Source organism: Nymphalis io, chromosome 29 (genome assembly GCF_905147045.1).
Source record: "Nymphalis io chromosome 29, ilAglIoxx1.1, whole genome shotgun sequence".
Taxonomy (NCBI): domain Eukaryota; kingdom Metazoa; phylum Arthropoda; class Insecta; order Lepidoptera; family Nymphalidae; genus Nymphalis; species Nymphalis io.
In genome coordinates this window covers 793,149-816,402 of record NC_065916.1, presented here as the reverse complement: position 1 = coordinate 816,402, position 23,254 = coordinate 793,149, and the positions used below count along the sequence as shown (strand labels likewise).

The following is a 23,254-nucleotide window of genomic DNA, read 5'->3' as shown; positions in this document are numbered from 1 at the left end:
TTGTTGCCGGAACTGCAGTATTCGTAAAAATGTTGTCATATCCGGATAAAATATTGCTACTGTAAAGATCTTAAAATATCAGGCACCGCTATTTAAATTTATTTACATTGAAGTAAACCATATAAACTCTATTTTCATATAAAATGTTTTTTTTATCTTTTAGTTACAATTTAAATAAATATTTTTCTTTTTGCAAGTTGCTTTCAGGTGTTACAGATAATAAAATTTTAAATGTTTATCAGCTGTGTTTGACATTTCATTAATATCTGTGTGTAATGGGCGGATTATTTTTACATCTGTGCCATTTGGCAAGAAAAGTCAAAAATCAGTGTGTTGGCTCGATTTAGAAAAATATTAATAATTATCACGTAATTACAAATTATAATGAGACCGAATTTATACATTTAAACATGAAATTAGTTAAAATATATTAATTAAGTATACACGAATGTATTGAACGAATCATTGTTCAATGTTGAGGGTCGTCATGACAAGGGCTTTTCGTTAAATAGATTTTTTTGTATGGAAACCGTGAATATGGAGTTAAGGGAGGCCGGAGATGGAGCTGCGGCTGTGGATTGTGAAGATACTCCGAAGAAATACAGTTGGGCGGAGGTGCGGCAAGCAGTACACGACTTAAGAAAAGAACTATCGTCTTTGTCCACAATGGTACCCATGGCAATATCATTCAGGAAACTTGGTAATGGAAATACGAGGATATACTTCTTAAGGACCCCGCAGAACGGGTGGGAGATCACGCTCCTGTACACCGATATCAGCCCCACCCAGCACACCAGTAATGCAAGGTAGATAAACAAATTTAACACTTCTGTTTCTTCTGTTTTATTTTTATAAAATTCCTGACATACAAAATTACATTAGAATATTTATTGTAGTTTTAAAGAGTTGATATACCTTTAAATTACTATAATTCAAAATAAAGTTTTAAACTTAAATTAATCATAGAAAATAATGTGCTATGGACACATTTCATTATAATTTAATTTAACACAAATTATATTCACAATGTGATTAGATTTCCACTTTGATAGACTTTATAAAGCCCATAATAATTTTTAATTATTTATTTATATTATAAATATGGAAACATAAACTAAATTAGTTTCCTATTAATTATAAATAGAAGAATAAAAGAAATAAGGTATCAGCCTGTCAATGTCCCACTGCTAGGATAAGCCCTCCAATAGAGAAGAAGTAGCTCCCACTAAACTGCTCCAATTGGAATTGGTTATAATAGATGTATGAATATACATTTAAAATTTAAATAAAAAAAATTCTATATAAATGTTAATGATTGGTTATTGTTTTTATTATAGAACATGTCTGTTTGTTCTGAGTCTGGGTGTAATTATCTTTATAAGTATGTATTTACAAAAGAAAAATAGTACATATAGTATATCAGTTGTCTTCATTCAGGTTTCCATAGTACGAGCTCTGTACAAGCTTAATTTGGGATCAGATGGCCGTGTGTGATAAATGTGCCATGATATTATTATTATATACTACACATATCACTATAATATTATGTATTTTACATCTATGCTTAATATTATGTATGTGAAAGTAACTCTGTTTATCTGCTACACTCTCTATATGCTGCATTCTCATGGCTAAACGACTGAACCGATTTTGATGAAGTTGAATATGAAGCAAGCTTGAATCCCAAGGAAGGACCTTGCACCCCCCACCCCGTAACTCTCTCTCGAAAATTAGTAACAAATATATATATAAATATATTTATATTATTTTTACAATATAAGTCATTTGATGCTATATAAGATGCAGAGGGAGATCTTATCGCAAAGCAATCTCTGCATAATGATGTTACAGTCTTAAAATAAATTTCATATAAATGAAGTACAATAAAATATTTTTTTATTTTTTTTTTTAAATAAAAAAATATATTTAAGTATTTACGTAAATTACAAAATATAAAGTGTTATATAATTCAATGATGATTTTAAACCAAGATGTCAGCCATTTTATGTCTACCATGGCCAAACGGAAGAAGTTTTTTTTTAGATGCATTTTTGGAGATAAGTTTTAAGATCGGTCTTGATGTACCTTTGCTACGTTTTAAAGTATATTAATAACAGATTTATAAATTCAAATGTTATATTTTTTGTAACATTATCCCCAGGTACCTTGGGGCCTCCAATCCACTTTGGTTTTTCCCAGGGCTCCAACCTTTAAATCCGACTCCGTGCATAAACAAATATAAAAAACGCGGTTGGTTAGTTTAAACTTAACGGCCTTATACACGTTGCTTAGCAACTGTTTATTTAATCATTGATCTCTCTTTCTGTCGTCACTGATTTGACATTCAAAAGAAGAAGACGTGACATAGTTTAATTAATCACCCGTTACGCTTATGAGCCGAGATGCCCTAGTGGTTAGGAAGCGTGAATCTTAACCGATGATCGTGGGTTCAAACCCGGGCAAGTACCATTGAATTTTCTTGTGCTTAATTTGTGTTTATAATTACTCTCGTACTTGACGGTGACGGAAAACATTGTGAGGTAACCTGCATGTGACTAATTTCATTGAAATTATGCCACATGTGTATTCTACCAACCCGCATTGGAGCAGCGTGGAGGAATAAGCTCCAAACCTTCTCCTCAAAAGGGAGACGAGGCCTTAGCCCAGCAGTGGGACATTAAAAGGCTGTTACTGTTCTGTACTACGTTTATAAGGACGCAAATAATTGATTAAATTAATGTTAATAATTAAATTTTTCCATTTTTATCAACAATTGATATTATCACGAACGTTATTAATATAAACAATAGAAATTTCAATAACACAATCAATCGATTTACGATTTAATTGTCCACTTAAAATAATATTTAATCTAATTTGCAAGGAGTAATGATAGTTTTCATGCAATATTTGTTATTTATGATCTTGTAAAATAATGGATGATGTTAAACTTAGCATTAGTAGTTTTTTTTTTAATTATTTTAACTTGCGGCTTTTACCGCGGAAAGTTCGTTTAATTATTTCTTTATTTAAAGTAGGTAGGCGGACTGGCAAATCCCTTACCGGACTCGGTAACTAAGATAATATGTCTATTGTGTCTGTAGCAACAATGGCTCACTCACTCTTCGAACCAGAACACATGAATATTAAGGATTGGCGTCTGGTGGTAGTATGTGTCATAATCTTATCCAATCTCAAAATCGTATAAATATAGTGTCTTATGTACTCAAAAGAGTTCAGTGGTGCTTGCCCGGGTTTGAACCCACGATCATCGGTTAAGATTCACGCGTTCTTACCACTGGGCCACATGTGTATTCCACAAACCCGCATCGGAGCAGCGTAGTGGAATAAGCTCCAAACCTCCTCAAAAAGGGAGAGGAGGCCCAGCAGTGGGACATTCACAGGCTGTTAATGTACTGTACGGTTGATTACATGTCGTTTAAAATTTGGATGGGAATACCTTAAGTCTTTGCAAAGGCCTTTGTTTTCATTATAAAACGAAGGTCTTCAAAGTTTTATATTTGGGTATGCAAATGTATTGCAATAGAAGGAGTAAATATGAATAAATATAATATTTACATATTACATGCGATTTGCTAATATCTCTGTTGTATTATATACTACAAACGGTTCTTTATTAATGTATTTTACTTATAACACGACATAACTACTTATATACTAACGACGATATAGAGAATCGGATGTTACGTATGGAGTATGAAATAGGGGATAGGGGTTTGTTCTTACCTAAGGAACTGTCCGAGGGTATCCTTCTCCAAGCACATGTCGGTTTGCCGGTCTTTTATGGTGTCCATATAATATGATGTATTTCCTGACGAAAAATACCAATTTTTCACAAATGTATAAAGAAAACGAATGAAGCTCGGTCGTCTTATTATTTGGTTTGTTCTAGAAATTCGCATTTACTTTAGTCTAATCGAACAAATTGTAATTAAGTCGGTTGATGAAAAAGAGTTTTGTCACCATAAATACACTACTACACACAATGGACTTTTTTTCTGATAGTATAATACGTCTTGGAATGTCATTTTTAAAATGTTATTACGTCATCGATCGTAAGAGACTAGACTAAATAATTAGTAATTTTAATGTTACCATAAGTTAAAGATACTAAATGGTGTAATTGCCGAGGTATTCACGAGAATTGACGTGTAAACACGTGAGCTCGTGTGCCAATCTCACGCACACATTGACGCGCCTACAATTACTAATCTTACGGTAACGTCATCTGATGCTCGAAATTTTACGCTGACGTCATCTAACGCTCGAAGTCTCAGTTACCGTGTACCGAGCGTTAAGATATTTACACATAAACAAATTTGAATGTAATCTTATTGTGTGATTATTATAACAAATACAGGTTTATCATTATGTCTGCGTTGGTCTAGTGATTCAGTTATAAGGCTGTAGATCCCTAGGTCCTGAGTTCGAATTTTGAGCCAGGACAATAATAACTGGGTTCTATCAATATATTCTCAGTGGCATTCCGATCTTGGAAGAGAAACCTGTCTGAATTCGCGTCTGAACTCTCTCCCGTTGTGTCGGATTGCCGTCCCATCGGATCGTGAGAGTGAAGGAATAATAAGGGCACTTGTGTTTGCGCACACACTTGTGTACTACAACGTCTCCTGTGCTGTTCAAAATTGTCGCCTTAACCGTAATAAGTCACAGTAATTCTATGTGTGAAGCTTTCACGATCACCTCTACACCATTGAACCCATTTTGATAAAATTAGATATGAAGCAAGCTTGAAAGACGCCAAAAAAGGGCGTACGCTACATTTTAACAAGGCCTCCTTTCCTAACACGTGAAAACTAGTTCTTAGATAAAAAGTTTACTTGCTTTATTTAAATTAAAAGTTTCAGAACAATAAATAAATATATTTTGTGTGGATATTTTAATCATCATTTCCATTTCCAGGTTGGATTGGAAACCACTGATTGAATCAAACATAGCACTCGGTGTGTCGTCGGGGAAGTGGTCGAGGGAGGAGCAGTTGCTATGGGAGCGGCAGAGGGTGGCCGGGTGGGGCATAGCGTCCTACGAACTGCATCCGAAGACCGGCAGGGTGCTTTTCCCATGTGCCTCGTCCTTGTTTGTCGCTGAGGAAGGACCAAATCAGGTGACATTCCTATGCTTTCCATACGTGCTATTGTTTTTTGTTTTATATGATATCACGATGACCGATTTCGGTCACAGTTGTCAATCTCAAGAGAGATTAGCCAACTGCGTGGGATATATTATAGTGCACAAGTGTGTGCGCAAACACAGATGCACTCTTTATGTCTTCGCTCTCATAATCTATGCTTTGCATGTGTGCTATTGTTTTTTTTTTATATTGTTCCCCTGTCCCCCTATTTCGCCTACCGCGGCTAATATGAAGAGAGATTAGCCAACTGCGTAGGATATATTATAGTGCTTAAACAGAGTGCAAACAGAGGCGGACTCTTTCTTCTGTCACTCTAATAAATCCGATGGGACGGCAATCCGACACGGCCGGAAAGAGGCCGAGCCACGAGTGTGCACTACCAGCTTCTGGACTTCGGGCTGCTGGAAAGGTGGACTGAAAAATGGGTTATCCAATGGCAAGTGGTCATCATCGTGCATAAACATTGGCGATGTACATGACGTTATATATTACCATATAACTTAAGAAGTAAAATTAAATTACAAGCAGCTATGTTAAATAGTATAAAAAATAAATATATAATAATCGAGAACTGTTTGTAGTTTATAATACAGCACAGCTTTTAGCGAATCGTATGTAACTTGTAAATCTAAGGTTGGGCCATCTTTAGATATATAACTTATATATACATATATATAAATATCATACTTATATATTAGACATTTTGTTGTTCACAGTCACCACCTCTAGTCCCGCGCTCCCTCAGTACCGGCTGGGGGGCGCCCCTCACGCCAGCGATGTGTCCCTCGATGCCCTCGCTCGTCGCTCACGCAGCGAGGGGAGACATATGGCTCGCGGGTGATAATCTAAAACGACCGGCTCGACTGACATATGCGTGTAAGGGAAGGGATGAACGGTGAGTTTTATTTCTCGCTTTATAAAATCCAATAACAATACATGTTTCTTCTAAAACTCTAGGGGATCCCCCTAAAAACCTAATATTTTGGGTGGAAAGACACAGAGGTCTTCTTCGGAGATAGAACTTTACAGTTCAAGGCTAAATTAAATAATAAACAAGATGTTGTTGTACAGTTATTAAGTTGTATATCAAATTTTATAAATAAAACTTCATTATTAGAAATGTTTTTTGTTAATATTGACACACAATATACTGCTGGGCTAAGGCCTCTTCTCCTTTTTTTTTTGAGGAGAAGGTTTTTTTGGAGCTTATTGGAATAAGCTCCATGCTGCTCCAATGCAGGTTGGAATACACATGTGACAGAATTTCAGTGAAATTAGACACATGCAGGTTTCCTCACGATGTGTTCCTTCATAGTCAAGCACGAGATGAATTATAACACAAATTAAACACATGAAATTTTAGTGGTGCTTGCCTGGGCTTGAACCCACTATCATCGGGTAAGATTCAACATCTTGAGTACAAATAATTATATTAATACGCAAGTAAATTTTTTTGCTAGGGAGTTACAAATATACATATTCACCCTTGCAATTAAGGGTACAGTTTTGTGTTAAGAGTGGGGTCTATATGACCCCACTCAGGACCTAATCAGCTACTTTTAAATCGCTAGGCGGCCCGTAACCATTTCACTATTAACGCATTAATTGAAGTTTCATTCAAATCGATTCAGCAGTTATTTTATTTAAAAAAAATGTTTCCAGCTTAGCAGATGACCCTCGCCAAGCTGGAGTACCATGTTACGTCACACAGGAAGAATTCTCACGGTATACGGGCATCTGGTGGCAACCGAAGCGAGATGGTAAGTTGTATATGATGAAGTCGACTGCCCCGTTGCTCTAGTGGCTTGATATAAAGGCTGGAGATTCGAATTGCTGAGGTATCAAACCCCTGGTCAAGTTGGTAGTGTGTACACTCCCGTGTCTCGGAAAACACGTAAAGCCGTTGGTCGTGCGCCTGAACTCTTTCCGGTCGAGCTGGATTGCTATCCCATCCGATTATAATAGTGAGGGAATTGAGAGTGCACCTGTTTTTGTTTAGATTTTAAACTATAGAATAGTTTTTTTATTTTATAGAATAGGAAGGCATATAGGCCTGGATGGTAAGTGGTCACCAACGCCCATAGACATTGGCATTGTAAGAAATGTTAACCATCGCTTACATCACCAATGCGCCACCAACCTTGGGAACTAAGATGTTATGTCCCTTGTGCCTGTAATTACACTGGCTCACTTATCCTTCAAATCGGAACACAACAATACCAAGTACTGCTGTAAAGCTCTACCACCATTAAAGATCAATCGTTATGATCTGTTGGATACTAACAGTTGAATTAAAGTCATAGCTTATATAATATATTAACTCCGAAATTTTATTGTCTTTTTTTTTTAATTCTGTAATTATGGTTGATAGTATATTGTAATCTCAAAAGCTTAAAATAAAAGGCTATTAATTTCTTCGTCAAAACTGCGTTCTATATATTTTTTCAAGATATATATATAAGAAAAAAAAATCCTTTTCATATTGACCATAGACATTTTTACACTTTTATATATATATATAGACCATAGACTTTTTTTAACACTTGGTTATACAAATAAAAAGCTTGATCGATTGATAAGTTATATTGACATAGCTACGCCACTTAAAACATATGTACATTAATTATAAATATTTTATGCAATTCAAATTTTATAATATATTCTATGTTATAAACGTATTGGCGAGTCGATTCATCATTAACATGTAAAAATTATTATAAAAATGTCCGAAAATAAAAACCGAATGTGCCGTATCTGTGTGAATTAAAAAAAATAGTGAAGTGAGTCTTGTCTATGTGTAATGAAATGTTATTTTGACAGATGACGTATTTCGGATAGTGTACGAGGAGGTAGACGAGAGTGACGTGAAAATATTCAGCTTCCCGTCCTCGCAGAGCTCCAGCGGTGAGATTGAGGAGTTCAGGTAATTTCCAGTACTCCGTCTCTGACGTCAAAGGGGATGAAAATTTGCATATAGTACAGTAACAGCCTGTGAATGTCCCACTGCTGGGCTAAGGCCTACTCTCCCTTTTTGAGGAGATAGCTTGGAGCTTATTCCAACGCGCTGCTCCAATGCGTATTCACAATACACATGGGGCAGAATTTCAGTAAAATTAGACACATGCAGGTTTCCTCACGATGTTTGCCTTCAACGTTAAGCACGAGATGAATTATAAGCACAAATTAAGCACATGAAAATTCAGTGGAGCATGCCCGGGTTTGAACCCACGATCATTGTTTGTTTGTTTTTTTCATCACAAGTTTGTATGCCAATCCTTAATTCTTTGAAAGGGCTATGGAAATTGGTACATAGCAAGTCTGAATTACGACATGACACATTCGGTAAAGAAAATATTTGTTTTTTTCTATTCTAGATTTCCACGCGCCGGTACACCGAATGCGAAATCTATTTTGAAGATGGTAACATTTAGACTGCAAAAGACTACCCCAACCACCGTCCTGGACTATTACCAGGAAGGACACTCGGACCACACACCACAAGGTATGTTACGTTTTTAACAATAACAGCAATTATTGTTTTGACGACGGTACTAATATTTCCACCCGGTCTTAGCCCAGATGGTGAAGAAGATGTGTGAATCGTCTGACTGTCAGCCAAGCTCCACCGAAATTTCATGTGCCTTATTATGTTTAAAATTCTTAATATCTTGCTCGGTATTGATGGAAAACATTGCATAGAGCATGGTGTTAGATGAAAATCAGTAACATAGCCATGGAGCCATAGAGCCAAACATCCTCCTTAAAAGAGGGGGGGGGGGAGTATTTACTTTTACTTTAAACGTCGATTACTTTTAGAATAAATTCACCTCGACAGTTTCAGACTGCAGCGAATTAATGGAAGTGACTGACATCAGATGGTACCAGCTGCGACAATCGCTCAAAGAGACATTCCCCTGGTTCGAATATTTAGCGAGGGTCGGCTGGACGCCTTGTGGTACATAGTAAGTTACAAATCAATATCTATAGGAACAAATGAGGAGACGTTTTTATTAAAAAGGTCTAATTGAAAAAGCTACTAAACCAATATGAATAAAACTTATATTAGAATATGCAGCGCTTTCCGGAGAATGATTTGGTATATATAATATAAGAAGAAAAGCTTCGCAGTTTCATACGATTTAAATTAAGCCTAGACGTGAAAAGTGAGAATTTCATTTTCTTGTAAAAGTATATATTTTTTTATAGAATAGGAAGGCGGAAGAGCATATGGGCCACCTGATGGTAAGTCACCAACGCCCATAGACATTGGCATTGTAAGAAATGTTAACCATCGCTTACATCGCCAATGCGCCACCAATCTTGGGAAGTAAGATGTTATGTCCCTTGTGCCTGTAATTACACTGGCTCACTCACCCTTCAAACCGGAACACAACAATACCAAGTACTGCTGTTTTGCGGTAGAATATCTGATGAGTGGGTGGTACCTACCCAGACGAGCTCGCACAAAGCCCTACCGCCAGTAGTATATTTAATTACATCTTTGAATCGCTATTTAAGAAGATTAATTTTAATACCACCGGTTCGGAATTTAGATTCTATCATGAAGAACTGGTAAAAATATCAGTAATTATACTTTTTTATCAATCATATACATTTAATGGCAACTGATAGTAAGACTGCTTATCGCAATTAAAAGTAGTAAAAATAAATGTATGATTATGTAGTGTCTAACTGTACATGACACCCCCCCCCCCAGCGTGTGGGTGCAGCTGCTGGACCGCAAGCAGCAGCGGCTGGAGCTGGCGCTGGTGCCGGTCAGTGAGTTCAGTTCCCGGGGCGTGTACGAGTCGGCGCCGACCAGCCTGCAGCCCGCCGACTGCGGGGAAGAAGCGCACGTACACTGCAGCGAGCAGGCAAGTTGACCTCGCTCTAGCTGCCTGAGCCACTTCTTTGTTGTATATATTGACGAGCCGGTTAGCGTGGTTGGTAGATACTTGCCTTTCACGTCGAAGGTTGTGGGTTCGATTCCCACCCAGGACAGATATTTGTGTGCATGAACATGTCTGTTTGTCCTGAGTCTGGGTGTAATTATCTATATAAGTATGTATTTAAAAAGGAAAAGTAGTATATGTAGTATATCAGTTGTCTGGTTTCCATAGTACGAGCTCTGTACGAGCTTAATTTGGGATAAGATGGCCGTGTGTGAATAATGTCCCAGGATATTATTATTATTATTATACCACTTCGACTCAGCTCCCTCCTTGTCCGTTCAACTACTTCCTGGCCCTCCTAGATCAATTTAGTAATTTAAAGTCAATTGTCTATGCCTAATATTTTTTACTGTTTTTTTTTAATCATAGTTTGTCTCCCTCGATCACTCGTGTGTACTCGCTCCTCGTCTAAGTCGATTCCATTCGTAACACACTTCCCGTCTTTGTAATATCTCTTAAAAATTTACTAAAAGTTTATAACACTGTAATAATTCTTCAGCAAATCCAAGTCCTGATATCGGAGACGGCGCCGGACGCGTGGGTGAACGTACACGACATCCTGTACTTCCTGCCGGCTGCGCCAGGAACGATGAGGTTCATCTGGGCGTCCGAGGAGACGGGCCACTTGCATCTCTACCTCGTGACGTGTGCGGTGCCAGCCAAGAGAGCCACCTGTAAGCTTAAAATATAAATAGATAGGTACAATGTCAAATAGGCTACTTGATGGTAAGTCACCACCGCACATAACCATTTGCACTGTAAAATCATCGCTGGGAAACCTGCATGTGTAAAATTTCACTGAAATTCTGCCACATGTGTATTCCAAAAACCCGCACTGGAGCAGCGTGGTGGAATAAGCTCAAACCTTCTCCTCAGAAAGGGAGAGGAGGCCTTTAGCCCAGCAGTGGGATATTCACAGGCTGTTACGGTTACGGTCACGGATAAGATATGTGTTGAATGAGTGATTAATTTTGTGGTGATGTTGTATTGTAAAGTAAATACTTACATTACAAGTAAATACTATACAAGACTTTTTTTTTAGAATAGGAAGGCGGACGAGCATATGGGCCACCTGATGGTAAGTGGTCACCAAACGCCCTAGAATATATGATGAGTGGGTGGTACCTACCCAGACGGGCTTGCCACCAGTACAAAGCTCTACCAAAAGTACAAAATTAATCAATAATAATAAGTCGCAGAGTACTCGCTTTCGCTCAGTTTCGCTTTATTTAATTTATATATAATTTTTTCACAGCTGTAATAGACATGATAACGGAAGACGAATCGAACGCTCTCGGTCCAAGCGTGATCAGCAAGCAGCCCATCACTAGCGGGGAGTGGGAGGTGATGGGAAGGAAAATATGGGTACGATTATATGTTCCCATTGACAATATTCATAGCATATGGGATTAGCCATAGCATGGCGAAATTGAGTTATATCTAAAAGTATATGGATCTGGATGGATCGTCTGTCTGTCTTTATTCTAGAAGACTGCAATGACAAGGTCCTCACTAGTGACATTATTGCTATGTATATATCACATGGTATATATGTTTGGTTAAATGAGTAATAACAAAAATTGTGTGATATTTATTAGAAGAATTTTAACAGTGTAATTTGTTTATATTTTTATGGTAAACAAGTCATTATATATATGTATATAGAAGATAAAACTGAATAGCATTTACGTGATTTAATGAAGTAATTGTTTAAAAGTACTTAACGTTTTACATATTGACTTGACAGAAAATTTGAATATTGAATGTACTCTTATATCCGGCTTGAAGGACCAAAATTGCATGTACATTTTATAGTTGTTTTTAATAATGAAATTAATTATTAGGTGGATGAGTCTCGGGGGTTGGTGTACTTCGTGGGGCTCCGCGAGACGCCGCTGGAGCGCCACTTGTACGTGACCTCCTACGACCCGCCCGCACCACAGAGCGTCACGCTGTTGACAACCGTGGGACACTCGCACACCGTCGACATGGATGAGGTATTACATTTATGTATTTTCCTCATTAAAATAACTATATTGAATTAAATAATAAAAGTATATATTTATATTATGCTGATATTGTGCTCTTGTGTATTTTTGTTTTTTTTTTTTTGCGGTCATGTGTTAGGCTGACGTTATGGGGTATGAGCTGCGATGTTTGCCTCTTTGCACTTCCTCCCGGTAGTGTTAATATTGTTTGTAGGTCTAAAAGGCCTGGCCGGTGGTCCGATTGGCTAGTCATAATACTTGGTTGTCATAATCGGTTTTTATGGGTGAAAAATGAAATTATTAAACAAAACTGCGCCCCCGCAGGAGTGCTCGGCGGCGGTGATCACGTCGTCCAACATCAGCAGCGCGCCGAGCACGCGCGTGCTGCGCGTGGAGCACGGCCCGCCGGCCCCGCCCGGCGCGCGCGGCGAGCGCGGCCCGCCAGGCGCGCGCGTGGCGCTGCGGGCGTGCGGCGCGCTGGCCGAGCGCGCGCACGGTACCGCTCGTTACGTCACCACGTAACATTTTGTAGCTTACATATAAAAAATATGTATTAATGCGTAAAAAACGCATAAGTATCGCTCTGCATGCAAATAATACTTATTTGAAACGGCCATTGATTGGTAATTTTCAATTCCAGAAACGTCAGACGCTCGGTCGTTCAACGGCACGTGGGACAGTCGAGTCGGCGACGGCGACGACGAAAACGACGTGTCCATACTCGTTAAAGGTTAATACTTGTTACTATCTGCTACGATTGTGGTCCGATTTAAATATTTCGAGCTTCCTGAGATAGAGGTCAGTGCAACTGCCTCTGGACCCGTCCAGCTCGCCAGCAGGCCTACCGTCAGGATACGCCTCAAGTAGCCGTCTCGTTGCAGAGCGCCTGCTGTCGGCCGCGCCTGCGCCGCAGATCCTGAGCGCTCGCCTGTCGTGCGGGCTGCGCGCCTACTGCACGCTGTGGCGCGCCAGGGGGGCCGGCCGCCGCCCCACCGTGCTGCACGTGTACGGCGGGCCAGAGGTGCAGACCGTCACCAACAGCTACCGAGTGAGTACTGCACGCTGTGGAGACCCAACCGGTGGTACCAACCACACACCTTCCATTGTCTACTGTGTATCTCTTGACTTTCATAATACTAATTTTATAAAAAAATATGTCGTTTCTTATGTAGCGCGTCCTTTATATTGGTACTAACCACCTGCCCCGGCTTCGTACAGATAAAATAAGAGTCTAGATAAAACGTTCATATCGTAATACACAATATTATAAATCTTTTAAATTACGCAGTGAACGCCATTTAAACTCCCAAGTCGACATGATTTCATCAAATTTTAAACAATTTTCGTAAAATATGAAATTAATTATACGCCTAAACCTTTCTTATTTATCATTCTATCCATTGATGAAAACCGTATAAAAATCCATTCGGTAGTTTTTGAGTTTATCGCGGACACACAGACAGGCGCGGGGTTGGGACTTTGTTCTATAATATGTAGATAATTCATAAGATTTTCTCTGGTAAAAGTATTGAATGTCTTTTTGTCGACAAAATCATGTAGACTGTATCCAAGGTCTATGTGATCCAGATTCTGATTGTCGCTAGTAAATATAATGGATATTTCCAGGGCATCCGACAGCTCCGCATGCACATGCTGGCGGCGCGTGGTTTCAACGTGGTCGCCGTGGACTCGCGGGGGTCCAAGCACAGGGGCCGGGCGTGGGAGGCGGCGATACGGGGGAAGATGGGCCAGGTCGAACTGGATGATCAGGTAACATTATCATGTGTCCTGCTGGAAAATAGGCTTTCTGGAAAATAGGCACTTGTGGCAGACTCCATCTGACACATGCAGGCTTTCTTACGATGTTTGCTTTGATCATGGAATACAAAATGAATTTGAATTTAACATTAAGTTAAAAAAATTAACAACTTGTTTGCTCATATTCACAAAATGTGGGTGAAATACAATTCTAATCCAAAAAAATATTCACCTAAAGTTCAATATTGTTTTGCTTTCATCAATATAGCTGTACTTTACTTATTAGGCTTACTAATAAAATTCTTATTAAAATAAAAATACAGCATTCAGATAGTGTGTATTATAAAGATAATATTAGGTCAAATATTTCACCATTATAATGGAAGGTAGCTTGGCCGAGCGGTCTAAGGCGCTGGTTTAAGGCACCAGTCTCTTCGGAGGCGTGGGCTCGAATCCCACCGCTGCCAATATTGTTTTTATTATATTTTAACTACAGTCCGAATTCGTTTTAATAGAATTGCGTTTTTAAAAGGAAAACAAGATTTATAGTTCCTGATATTAGTAGTAGTAACGGCTTGTGAATGTCCCACCGCTGGGCTAAGGCCTCCTCTCCCCCTTTTTTTATTTGAGGAGAAGTATAGAACTTATTCCACCACGTTGCTCCAATGCGGGTTGGTGGAATACGTATGGAATATGTGGCACAATTTTAGTGGAATTACATACATGCAGGTTTCCTCACATAAAAATTCAGTGATGCTTTCCCGGGTTTGAACCCACTGATATTAATAACTTAACTATAATTTAAATATTTTAGATGAAAATAAAAAGCGGCTTCTTTTTTTTTCAGGTTGAAGTATTACAGTGGCTGGCGAAAGAAACCGGGTGTATCGACATGGATAGGGTCGCGATACACGGATGGAGTTATGGCGAGTATCAATTTTTATTATTTATTACAATTCATTTATTTGTTGCGTTCGTAAAGCTGGTGACCATTATGTGGTACATACACGAACGCAATAAATAAGATGTTAAAGGTTGTATATACGAACACAGAGTCTTTATATATATATATGGTGGTTGGGCATAGTGCAAGCTCGTCTGTGTAGGTACCACCCACTCATCAGATATTCTACCGCAAAGCAGCAGTACTTGCTATTGTTGTGTTCCGGTTTGAAAGGTGAGTGAGCCAGTGTAATCACAGGCACAAGGGACATAACATCTTAGTTCCCAAGGTTGGTGGCGCATTGGATATGTAAGCGATGGTTAATATTTCTTACAATGCCAATGTCTATGGGCGTTGGTGACCACTTACCATCAGGTGGCCCATATGCTCGTCTGCCTTAATATTCTATATATATATATATAGAATCAGCTGAATAGAACATACATATAATAATAATAATAATTTGTACTAATATTATAAATGCGAAAGTAATTTTGTATGTCTGTTGCTAAATCACTGAACCGATTTAATGAAATTTGGTATGAAGCAAGCTTGAATCCCAAGAGGACAGTTTAATTTTTTGTTAATTTAAGAACCCTCTCCGCCGGAGAGAAATAGTTATAGTAAATCTACTTTTAAATCATTATGATTTATTTAGTAAATTAACATCCTGTAAATGTCCCACTGCTGGGCTAAGATCTCCTCTATATTTGAGGAGAAGCTTTGGGGCTTACTCCACTGCGATGCTCCAATGCGAGTCGGTGGATACACGGGGCAGATTTTCATCCAGATGCAGGTTTCCGCACGACGTTTTCCTTCACCGTTTGACGAGATGATGATTGCTTTTATACGCAAATCGAGCACGTGACAATTCAGAGTTGCATGAAGTCGCACTCTACCCGCTGGAGTTTCGTACTGACCCCGCGCGTCCCGCAGGCGGGTACCTGGCGCTGCTGGGGCTGGCGACGCGGCCCACCGTGTTCAAGGTGTGCGTGGCGGGCGCGCCCGTGACGTGCTGGCGGCTGTACGACACGGCCTACACGGAGCGCTACATGGGGCACCCGGCCGCCGCGCCGCACGCGTACTCGCGCGCCAGCGTGCTCGCGCATGCGCCCTTCTTCCCCGACAGGTCCGCTTGTTGTTCAGCCCCTCTGTTATCACGAGCATCTTCGGCTCCAGACATTTCGTACTCATCCTAAATCGTTTATGCTAATAATAACAATATACATTTATTTGCATGAAATGTAGTTTTTCAGATGTTATGATTCCTTTGTATGTATCTAATACACGCAAATATATTTCGAGATCACACCATTGTACATTAAAATAATTAAATTAATATATGTATGAAATTATACGTAAATAAAATAAATTTTGGTTAAAAATTAACAATAATTAATTTAATTAAATGTTTTACTCTGGTAATTTGTTCTCATATCATATCCAAATTTCCTCTAGCGTGAAATATATTTATTTATTCAGTAACATGCAGACAAACATTTTGTCTATACCTCTACAGCTATAGCATTAAACATTTCCACTGTTAACGTTTGTCATTGTGACATTATTGACGTCATATCTTGTGACGTCATTTAGAACTATCCGTCGTATGATGAACTAATTAGTAAAAAAAAAATAAAGTAAGGTTAACAGAATGACACTGCTGACGCTACTTTTGACGTGAGTAACAAACAAGAGACGCAAACTGATCGATTCCGGTTTTAATAATTGCGTGTATCACACTACTACAAACACACAAACGTCTCCGAGCTGATTTATAAAATAAATACCCACAGAAAAATCTTGGAGACGTTATTTATGAATGATGAACGAATAAAGTGTTTAATAGTAAAAATGGTTTAAGTGCTGAGGTATTCACGAGGTCTTACGCAAACATTGACGCATTTACAATAACTAAACTTACGCTGACGTCATCTGACGCTCAGTAAGCCCTAATGTTAAAATGCTTATACATTAAAAACGATGCTGCCAGTGCTATTGTCCACAGATAATCAATGAATTAATTTAATAATTGCAGAGAAGGCAGATTGCTGATAATCCACGGTCTTGCAGATGAGAACGTCCACTTCTGTCACACGGCAGCTCTCCTGTCAGAGTTGATACGTCTCGGGAAACCGCACAGAGTTCAGGTGTTTATCTTATATTATTTATTTTAGATATATTTTTTATTTATATCCATAGAACAAACGCTCGAGCTGGTGGTAATCGACCTGCCGTAGACATTTGAATTGTTTTGTAACAATCGTTTACTGGGTACAAACCAAACTGGAACACGACAGTACGTAATACGTAATCGTTATATATATATATATATATATATATATATATATATATATATATATATATATATGTATGTTAATCTATACATAAATATATGTAATAATAATATTTCAGGTATATCCCGGTGAGCGACACTCCCTGAGAGCGATGCACGCCTCCAAGCACTACGAGGCGACCCTACTCCACTTCCTACACGAAAACCTCTAATACGTCTCGGCCGTTGGTAGCTCGACCGGTAACGCTACCATACAGTCCACAGTTAAGCTACCAGATGCCAAGTATAACTAACCGATTGAACAGTATTATGCGGTAAAGAGTCTAATATAAACTTAAAAGTATTTTTTTTTTTCTTAATTTTATAAGTATTAATGGTTTTTTTTTCTGAAAAGTAATACTCAAGTGAAAATTTTAATTCATGAACAATGCAATATAATATTGGTATAAATAAACGAAATAATCTTTGGAATTTTCTCGATAACCAGATTCGTTCAGATAAAAAACCGGTTTCATCCGACAAGAAGCGGCTCAAACTAGATAAAATATAATAAAATTATAACAATTACCGAGTTTTTTTTTTAACTCAAACTTTGTATAAATTTATTTGAAATTGAGTATTTTTCGACGAATTAATTTATATATGTTTTTATATGTATTTTTGTGTAATTGCGCTTTCACACTAACATAACAGTTTCGAGCGGTTTCTTGTTAACAAGTCTGAACTCTATAAAGCTTTGTACTTAATAATTTAAAAATGTATTCCGTTTAAAAACCCAGTGATAATGTTTTTTTTTTTTTTCAAATGAATTTGTACAAAAGTATTATATATTTAAGGACTAGCTACCTGGCCCGGTTTTGCACGGGTACTCTATGCAATACATGTGTATTGGTTTATGTGGCGCAAGTCAGAAAAACACCCAGTCGGCATGATTTCCGACATCGTCAACAATCATCGTCATATTTCAGCCAATTTACACAAATACACTAATTAATCATACACCTGAACCTTTCTCGTGAATCATTTTGTTTATTGGTGAAAACCGCATGAAAATCCGATCAGTAGTTTTTGAGTTTATCGCGGACAAACAGACAGACGTAGCGGGAAGAACTTTTATAATATGTAGTGATACACAAACAAACATACGATCTTCTCTCTGTTAATCTTACTAATTATAAAAGCGTATGTGTGTTCGTATGTTCGTACTTTATGGTGGTACGTATGGTCTTCACCCCACATTAACATCCCATTTATGTGATGCGAACGATACACAGCTGGATTCCATGGGGTTTCGCCATTGAATTGTACTACATTGTTATGTAACACTATAGAATATTTAAATAGCACGAGGATTAAATTCTTCACCAGGACTTCACCCTTCAAAAACACAATCAGCGATAGAGTATATGATGAGTGGGTAACTACTCGGAAGCTCTATTACCGATTAACTCACTCACTCACTCACTCACTCACTCACTCACTCACTCACTGGGCTATGGTTGAATATATTTAATAATTTTTCAAATCTTTTTGTCGGTTTTTATCTCAATGGTCTCAATAGATCTCAGGAAATTTAGTCTTTTAAAGGGATTTTTTAAATAATTTTTGTTGTTAATATCAAGTATATACCATAAATATATAATAAAACGAAATTCATACTTGTCACGTCAATAGCTTAAAAAGTTTCACGTATATTGATTTAGTAATTATTTAATTAGACATTACATAAAAATTAATTCATATGTATTCTTATAGGTTTCAATAGAATTAGAAAAAAAAATAGTTTTTCTTATCTTTTACGTTAATAATTGCCAGCGTAATAAATAAATACTCAATATGCAATATTAAATATCATTACTGTAAAACAGTTTTATAAAAGTTTATTTAAATGGTGTAATGTATGGTCAGCGAAAACAGTTTAAAGTTTTATTTAATTTATGATTATTATTTACTTATATAATAATTATAAGCAATATTAATTATGTCAATATTTTTCTGTTGTAAATTAACAACAAAAAAGTTTATCCAAGTAAATAACAAATTCAATCATAGTACTAAAGTATATATAGAATAATGTGCATTTTTTTATATCTATATTTAGTGAAATAATTGAAAACATTTGTAATGGAAATCGATTCATGTCTGTATATAAATAAGGTCCACAATCCCATTTGTGAAATAAAAATACGTTAATTATCCAAATATTTCCTTCGCGAATACAATTTTGCTCTTTATATATAAGACGGATCGATTTGCTATGAAAGCAATTCTTAGTGTTAACTACGAACTACAGCTGAAGTGTTTTTTTTTAACTCTGGAAAATCGCGTTACGCATTTCCCCTACGGGAACAGTGGTGGGGGGTATGTGGGGCTCGCCGGTGTCCAAGGCGCCGAGTGCGTCCCGAACATCGGAATACCCACTAAAAAACCAGCGGTATCCTTTCCGTCTTAACGAGGAGCGCTACGGGATCGCTTTCGCATGCTGCCGTGACAAATAGTTTTAAAACCTGTTTAAATTTGGTATTTCTGCGTTCATACTTGTAAGCCCTGGTACTGATTTTTATCAATCAGGAAGGTGCACTGGCTAATGGCCAACTGGGTCACCGGATGATAAGTGGTCACCGTCGCCTATAAACATTGACACTGTAGGAAATATTTACCTTCGACAGTAATTTTTCAAGCATGTCTCATCCCTCAGTAACATTTAAGCGTTTAAAAGCTAGAAGCTTCAGTCACATGATGTTTTTCGCGCCATTTTTTTTAATAGTAATTTTTCGCGCCTTATTATTTTTTTTTTTTTTTGTAAAACCTCTTTCGTTTGCATTTCAGGTTTAAATAATAGTTTTAAAATGGGTATAATTTCTGTATATATGCTATTGTAATGTAAGCGTACTATTGACTATTGACACGTTATCGCATAATACTAGTTTAACAGCAAAAAGTCATCGATATTATAAGTTTCTTAACTGTTATTATGAAATAAAATATTTTAATGAATTTTAAAGGTTTTTTTTTTTTATTTTAATTAGATTGTAAATTTTCTGTACTTGTGTTATACATACGTAGAAATGAATGAACATAGCTTGTTGTAAATTTTGTGTGGTTCCCTGTGTGGTTTAGATTATATCCGGTAGGTGGCGCTTCGATCGAGTTTTTTTTTTTAACAAATTTATAAATGAAATTCTTATTTCGAAATTCATGACGGGCAACTAGTATTGCCGAGATGGCCCAGTGGTAAGAACGCGTGAATTTTAACCGATGATCGTGGGTTCAAACCGGGGCTGACTACTGAATTTCCATGTGCTTAATTTGTGATTATAATTCATCCCGTGCTTGACGGTGAAGGAAAACATCGTGAGGAAACTTGCATATGTGTAATTTCATTGAAATTCTGCCAAATGTGTACTCCACCAACCCGCATTTTTTTTTTAGATAGCATATGGGTCACCTGATGGTAAGTGGTCACCAACGCTCTTAGACATTGGCATTGTAAGAAATGTCAACCATCGCTTACATATCCAATGCGCCACCAACCTTGGGAACTAAGATTTTATGTCAATTGTGCCTGTAATTACACTGGCTCACTCACCCTTCAAACCGGAACACACCAATATCAAGTATTGCTGTTTTGCGGTAGAATATCTGATGAGTGGGTGGTACCTACCCAGACGAGCTTGCACAAAGCCCTACCACCAGTAGTATTGGAGCAGCGTGGTGTAATAAGCTCCAAAACCATCTCCTCAAAAAGGGAGAGGCCGCCTTTAGCCCAGCAGTGGGACCTTCACAGGCTGTTACTACGACTACTAACTAGAATATCTTTATATTTATATAATACTTATTTTACCTAATACCCGCCGTATTAGGTAAAAAAGTAGCCTACCTCCATTCAAACTTGCTTCATATAAAGTTTTATCAAAATCGGTTCAGTGGCTTTGCTTTGAAAACGTACGATTTATAATGTTAGTGTAGATATCGTGCTCAGCGGTAAAGAAAAATCTCGTGAGGAAACCTACATTTTTCTGATAATCCCGCAATGAAGCTCGTGAGTTATCTTCAAAACTTGTCCTCAAGTAGAGAAGTGGCCTTAAGGTTTATATTATGCTTTTCAATTGTATTATATAGTTATGAGTTTCCTTTATCCCTACAACAGTTTTGTTAAAAAAAAAAGACGCCCGCTAATTTTAATCCGCCATTTTGTTTATGGGCAGAAATTAATGAATTCATTATTGACACGTCTTGTGATTTGTTGATTTTTTACGAGTAATTGAGTGATTTGATCGGTGACATCAATTTGTATGATTTGGTGTTCCATTTTTAAAACGATTAATTCGAGGTTTATAATCAGTTGACAACCGAATTATGGCGATATACTTTTTTATACGTGTATCCTTGTAATGTTATGATTACAATGGCCATGTCGCACATCACTTTCTGACATTTCACGATTTTTTCGGTGAGTTTCGAGGTTCCTCTTACAGAATATACTTATAGATCCTCGAGGTCTTTTCTTTGCTTCGGATTATTTAAATGAGGTGTATAATGATGATATAATATATAAATATTTGTCGAGCCGGTTGGCGTGGTTGGTGGATACTTGCCTTTCACGCCGAAGGTTGTGGGTTCGATTCCCACCCAGGACAGACATTTGTCTGCATGAACTGTTTGTCCTTAGTCTGGGTGTAATTATCTATATAAGTATGTATTTACAAAAGAAAAGTAGTATATGTGGTATATCAGTTGTCTGGTTTCCATAGCACAAGCTCTGTACAAGCTTAATTTGGGATCAGATGGCCGTGTGTGAAAAATGTCCCAGCATATTATTATTATTGAACTGATAAGCTGAATCGCGGGAATATTGAAAGCTGATAACATTCAATAAAAAGGTCAAAGCACACATTTGATTTGGTATCTAAGGCTACATTCACACAGCGCTTACACCTCTTTATCATATATATTATTGTATTACAGTTATAATTGGTCTTTATACTTTGTTTATACACCTATATACTATGAAAGTATTAAGCGTCACAGAGTTGACTAACATACTTGCTCACACGAAGTCTTGAGACGGACTGTCGATTAATACCATCTTATGAAAGATATCGAGATAGCAGCGCTGAGCGCTTACTATCGACTGCATCACGGCGAGTGCTCTGAGAAATTATTCTCTCTAATTCCTGCTTCCCCCTTCCTTCATAAGTCTACGCGAGCTGGCTCTCGATGTCACCGCTTAACTGTGACATGAATTCCATCGCGCACAAAGATATTTGGCAACTTTTTTCTTTGTCGCACTTCCAAAAAATGGAATTCCTTCCAGCTCACGTGTTCCCCTCCTCTTACAACCCGGGTTCCTTCAAAAGAGGCGTGAAAATGCATCTTGCGGGCCGGCAAGGCGAAGGCGGCTAGTACAGAACATTCTTCCCGACTGTACTGGCCGTCGTCGCGTTTGGACTCTACTACCACTTACCATCAGGTGGAGTAGTCATTTGCCCTCCCAGCTAATATATAAAAAAACAGATGAGAGTATAGAACAATTTTTAGTGCTTTTTATAGTTTTGACGGGCCGGTTGGCGTGGTTGGTAGATACTTGCCTTCCACGCCGAAGGTTGTGGGTTCGATTCCCACCCAGGACAGACATTTGTGTGCATGAACATGTCTGTTTGTCCTGAGTCTGGATGTAATTATCTATATAAGTATGTATTAACAAAAGAAAAGTAGTATATGTAGTATATCAGTTGTCTGGTTTCCATAGTACGAGCTCTGTACGAGCTTAATTTGGGATCAGATGGCCGAGTGTGAAAAATGTCCCAGGATATTATTATTATTATTATTCCTAACAATTGATTTCCGGCGAAGGCTTATTTAGATAAAGGAGCGTGTTTACACGTATTATATATCTTATAACAGCGCGATGCGTTAAAAAACGAAGCTGTATGTAGTGGCGGAGATCATATCTTGGTTGCCCTAGCGATGGAAGTTTGCGGTCCTCCTGCTAGTTGATTTTTTTAATAATCGAAAATAATACGGGTAATTTTTATTGCGTCATGCTATGGACACTTATTTTAGTTTTTAAATGTTTCTGTGGTTTCAAAGAGGACGCGACTACTAAAAAAAATATTAGCAAGTTTTGTCGACCTAGGCCCGGAT

The 23,254-nt window shown here is 37.8% G+C and overlaps 1 protein-coding gene across 2 annotated transcripts; it reads left to right on the top strand.

Annotated features, from left to right (window-relative positions):
- Positions 1–310: 310 nt before the first annotated feature.
- Positions 311–20,111, top strand: LOC126779459 (dipeptidyl peptidase 9). Of its 2 annotated transcripts, none has more exons than XM_050503435.1 (19): positions 311–806; positions 4,942–5,143; positions 5,887–6,065; positions 6,833–6,930; positions 7,991–8,093; positions 8,545–8,672; positions 9,012–9,132; positions 9,888–10,044; positions 10,622–10,796; positions 11,378–11,487; positions 11,967–12,119; positions 12,435–12,606; positions 12,751–12,840; positions 12,992–13,158; positions 13,737–13,880; positions 14,716–14,794; positions 15,748–15,940; positions 16,850–16,961; positions 17,227–20,111. In XM_050503435.1, exons 1-19 carry the CDS (start codon positions 523–525, stop codon positions 17,317–17,319), a joined length of 2,760 nt encoding a protein of 919 aa, XP_050359392.1. In that variant the 5' UTR covers positions 311–522; the 3' UTR covers positions 17,320–20,111. The 2 variants fall into 2 exon arrangements, with proteins under 2 accessions (XP_050359392.1, XP_050359391.1); XM_050503434.1 differs by having other exon boundaries at positions 9,006–9,132.
- The last annotated feature ends 3,143 nt before the right edge of the window (positions 20,112–23,254 follow it).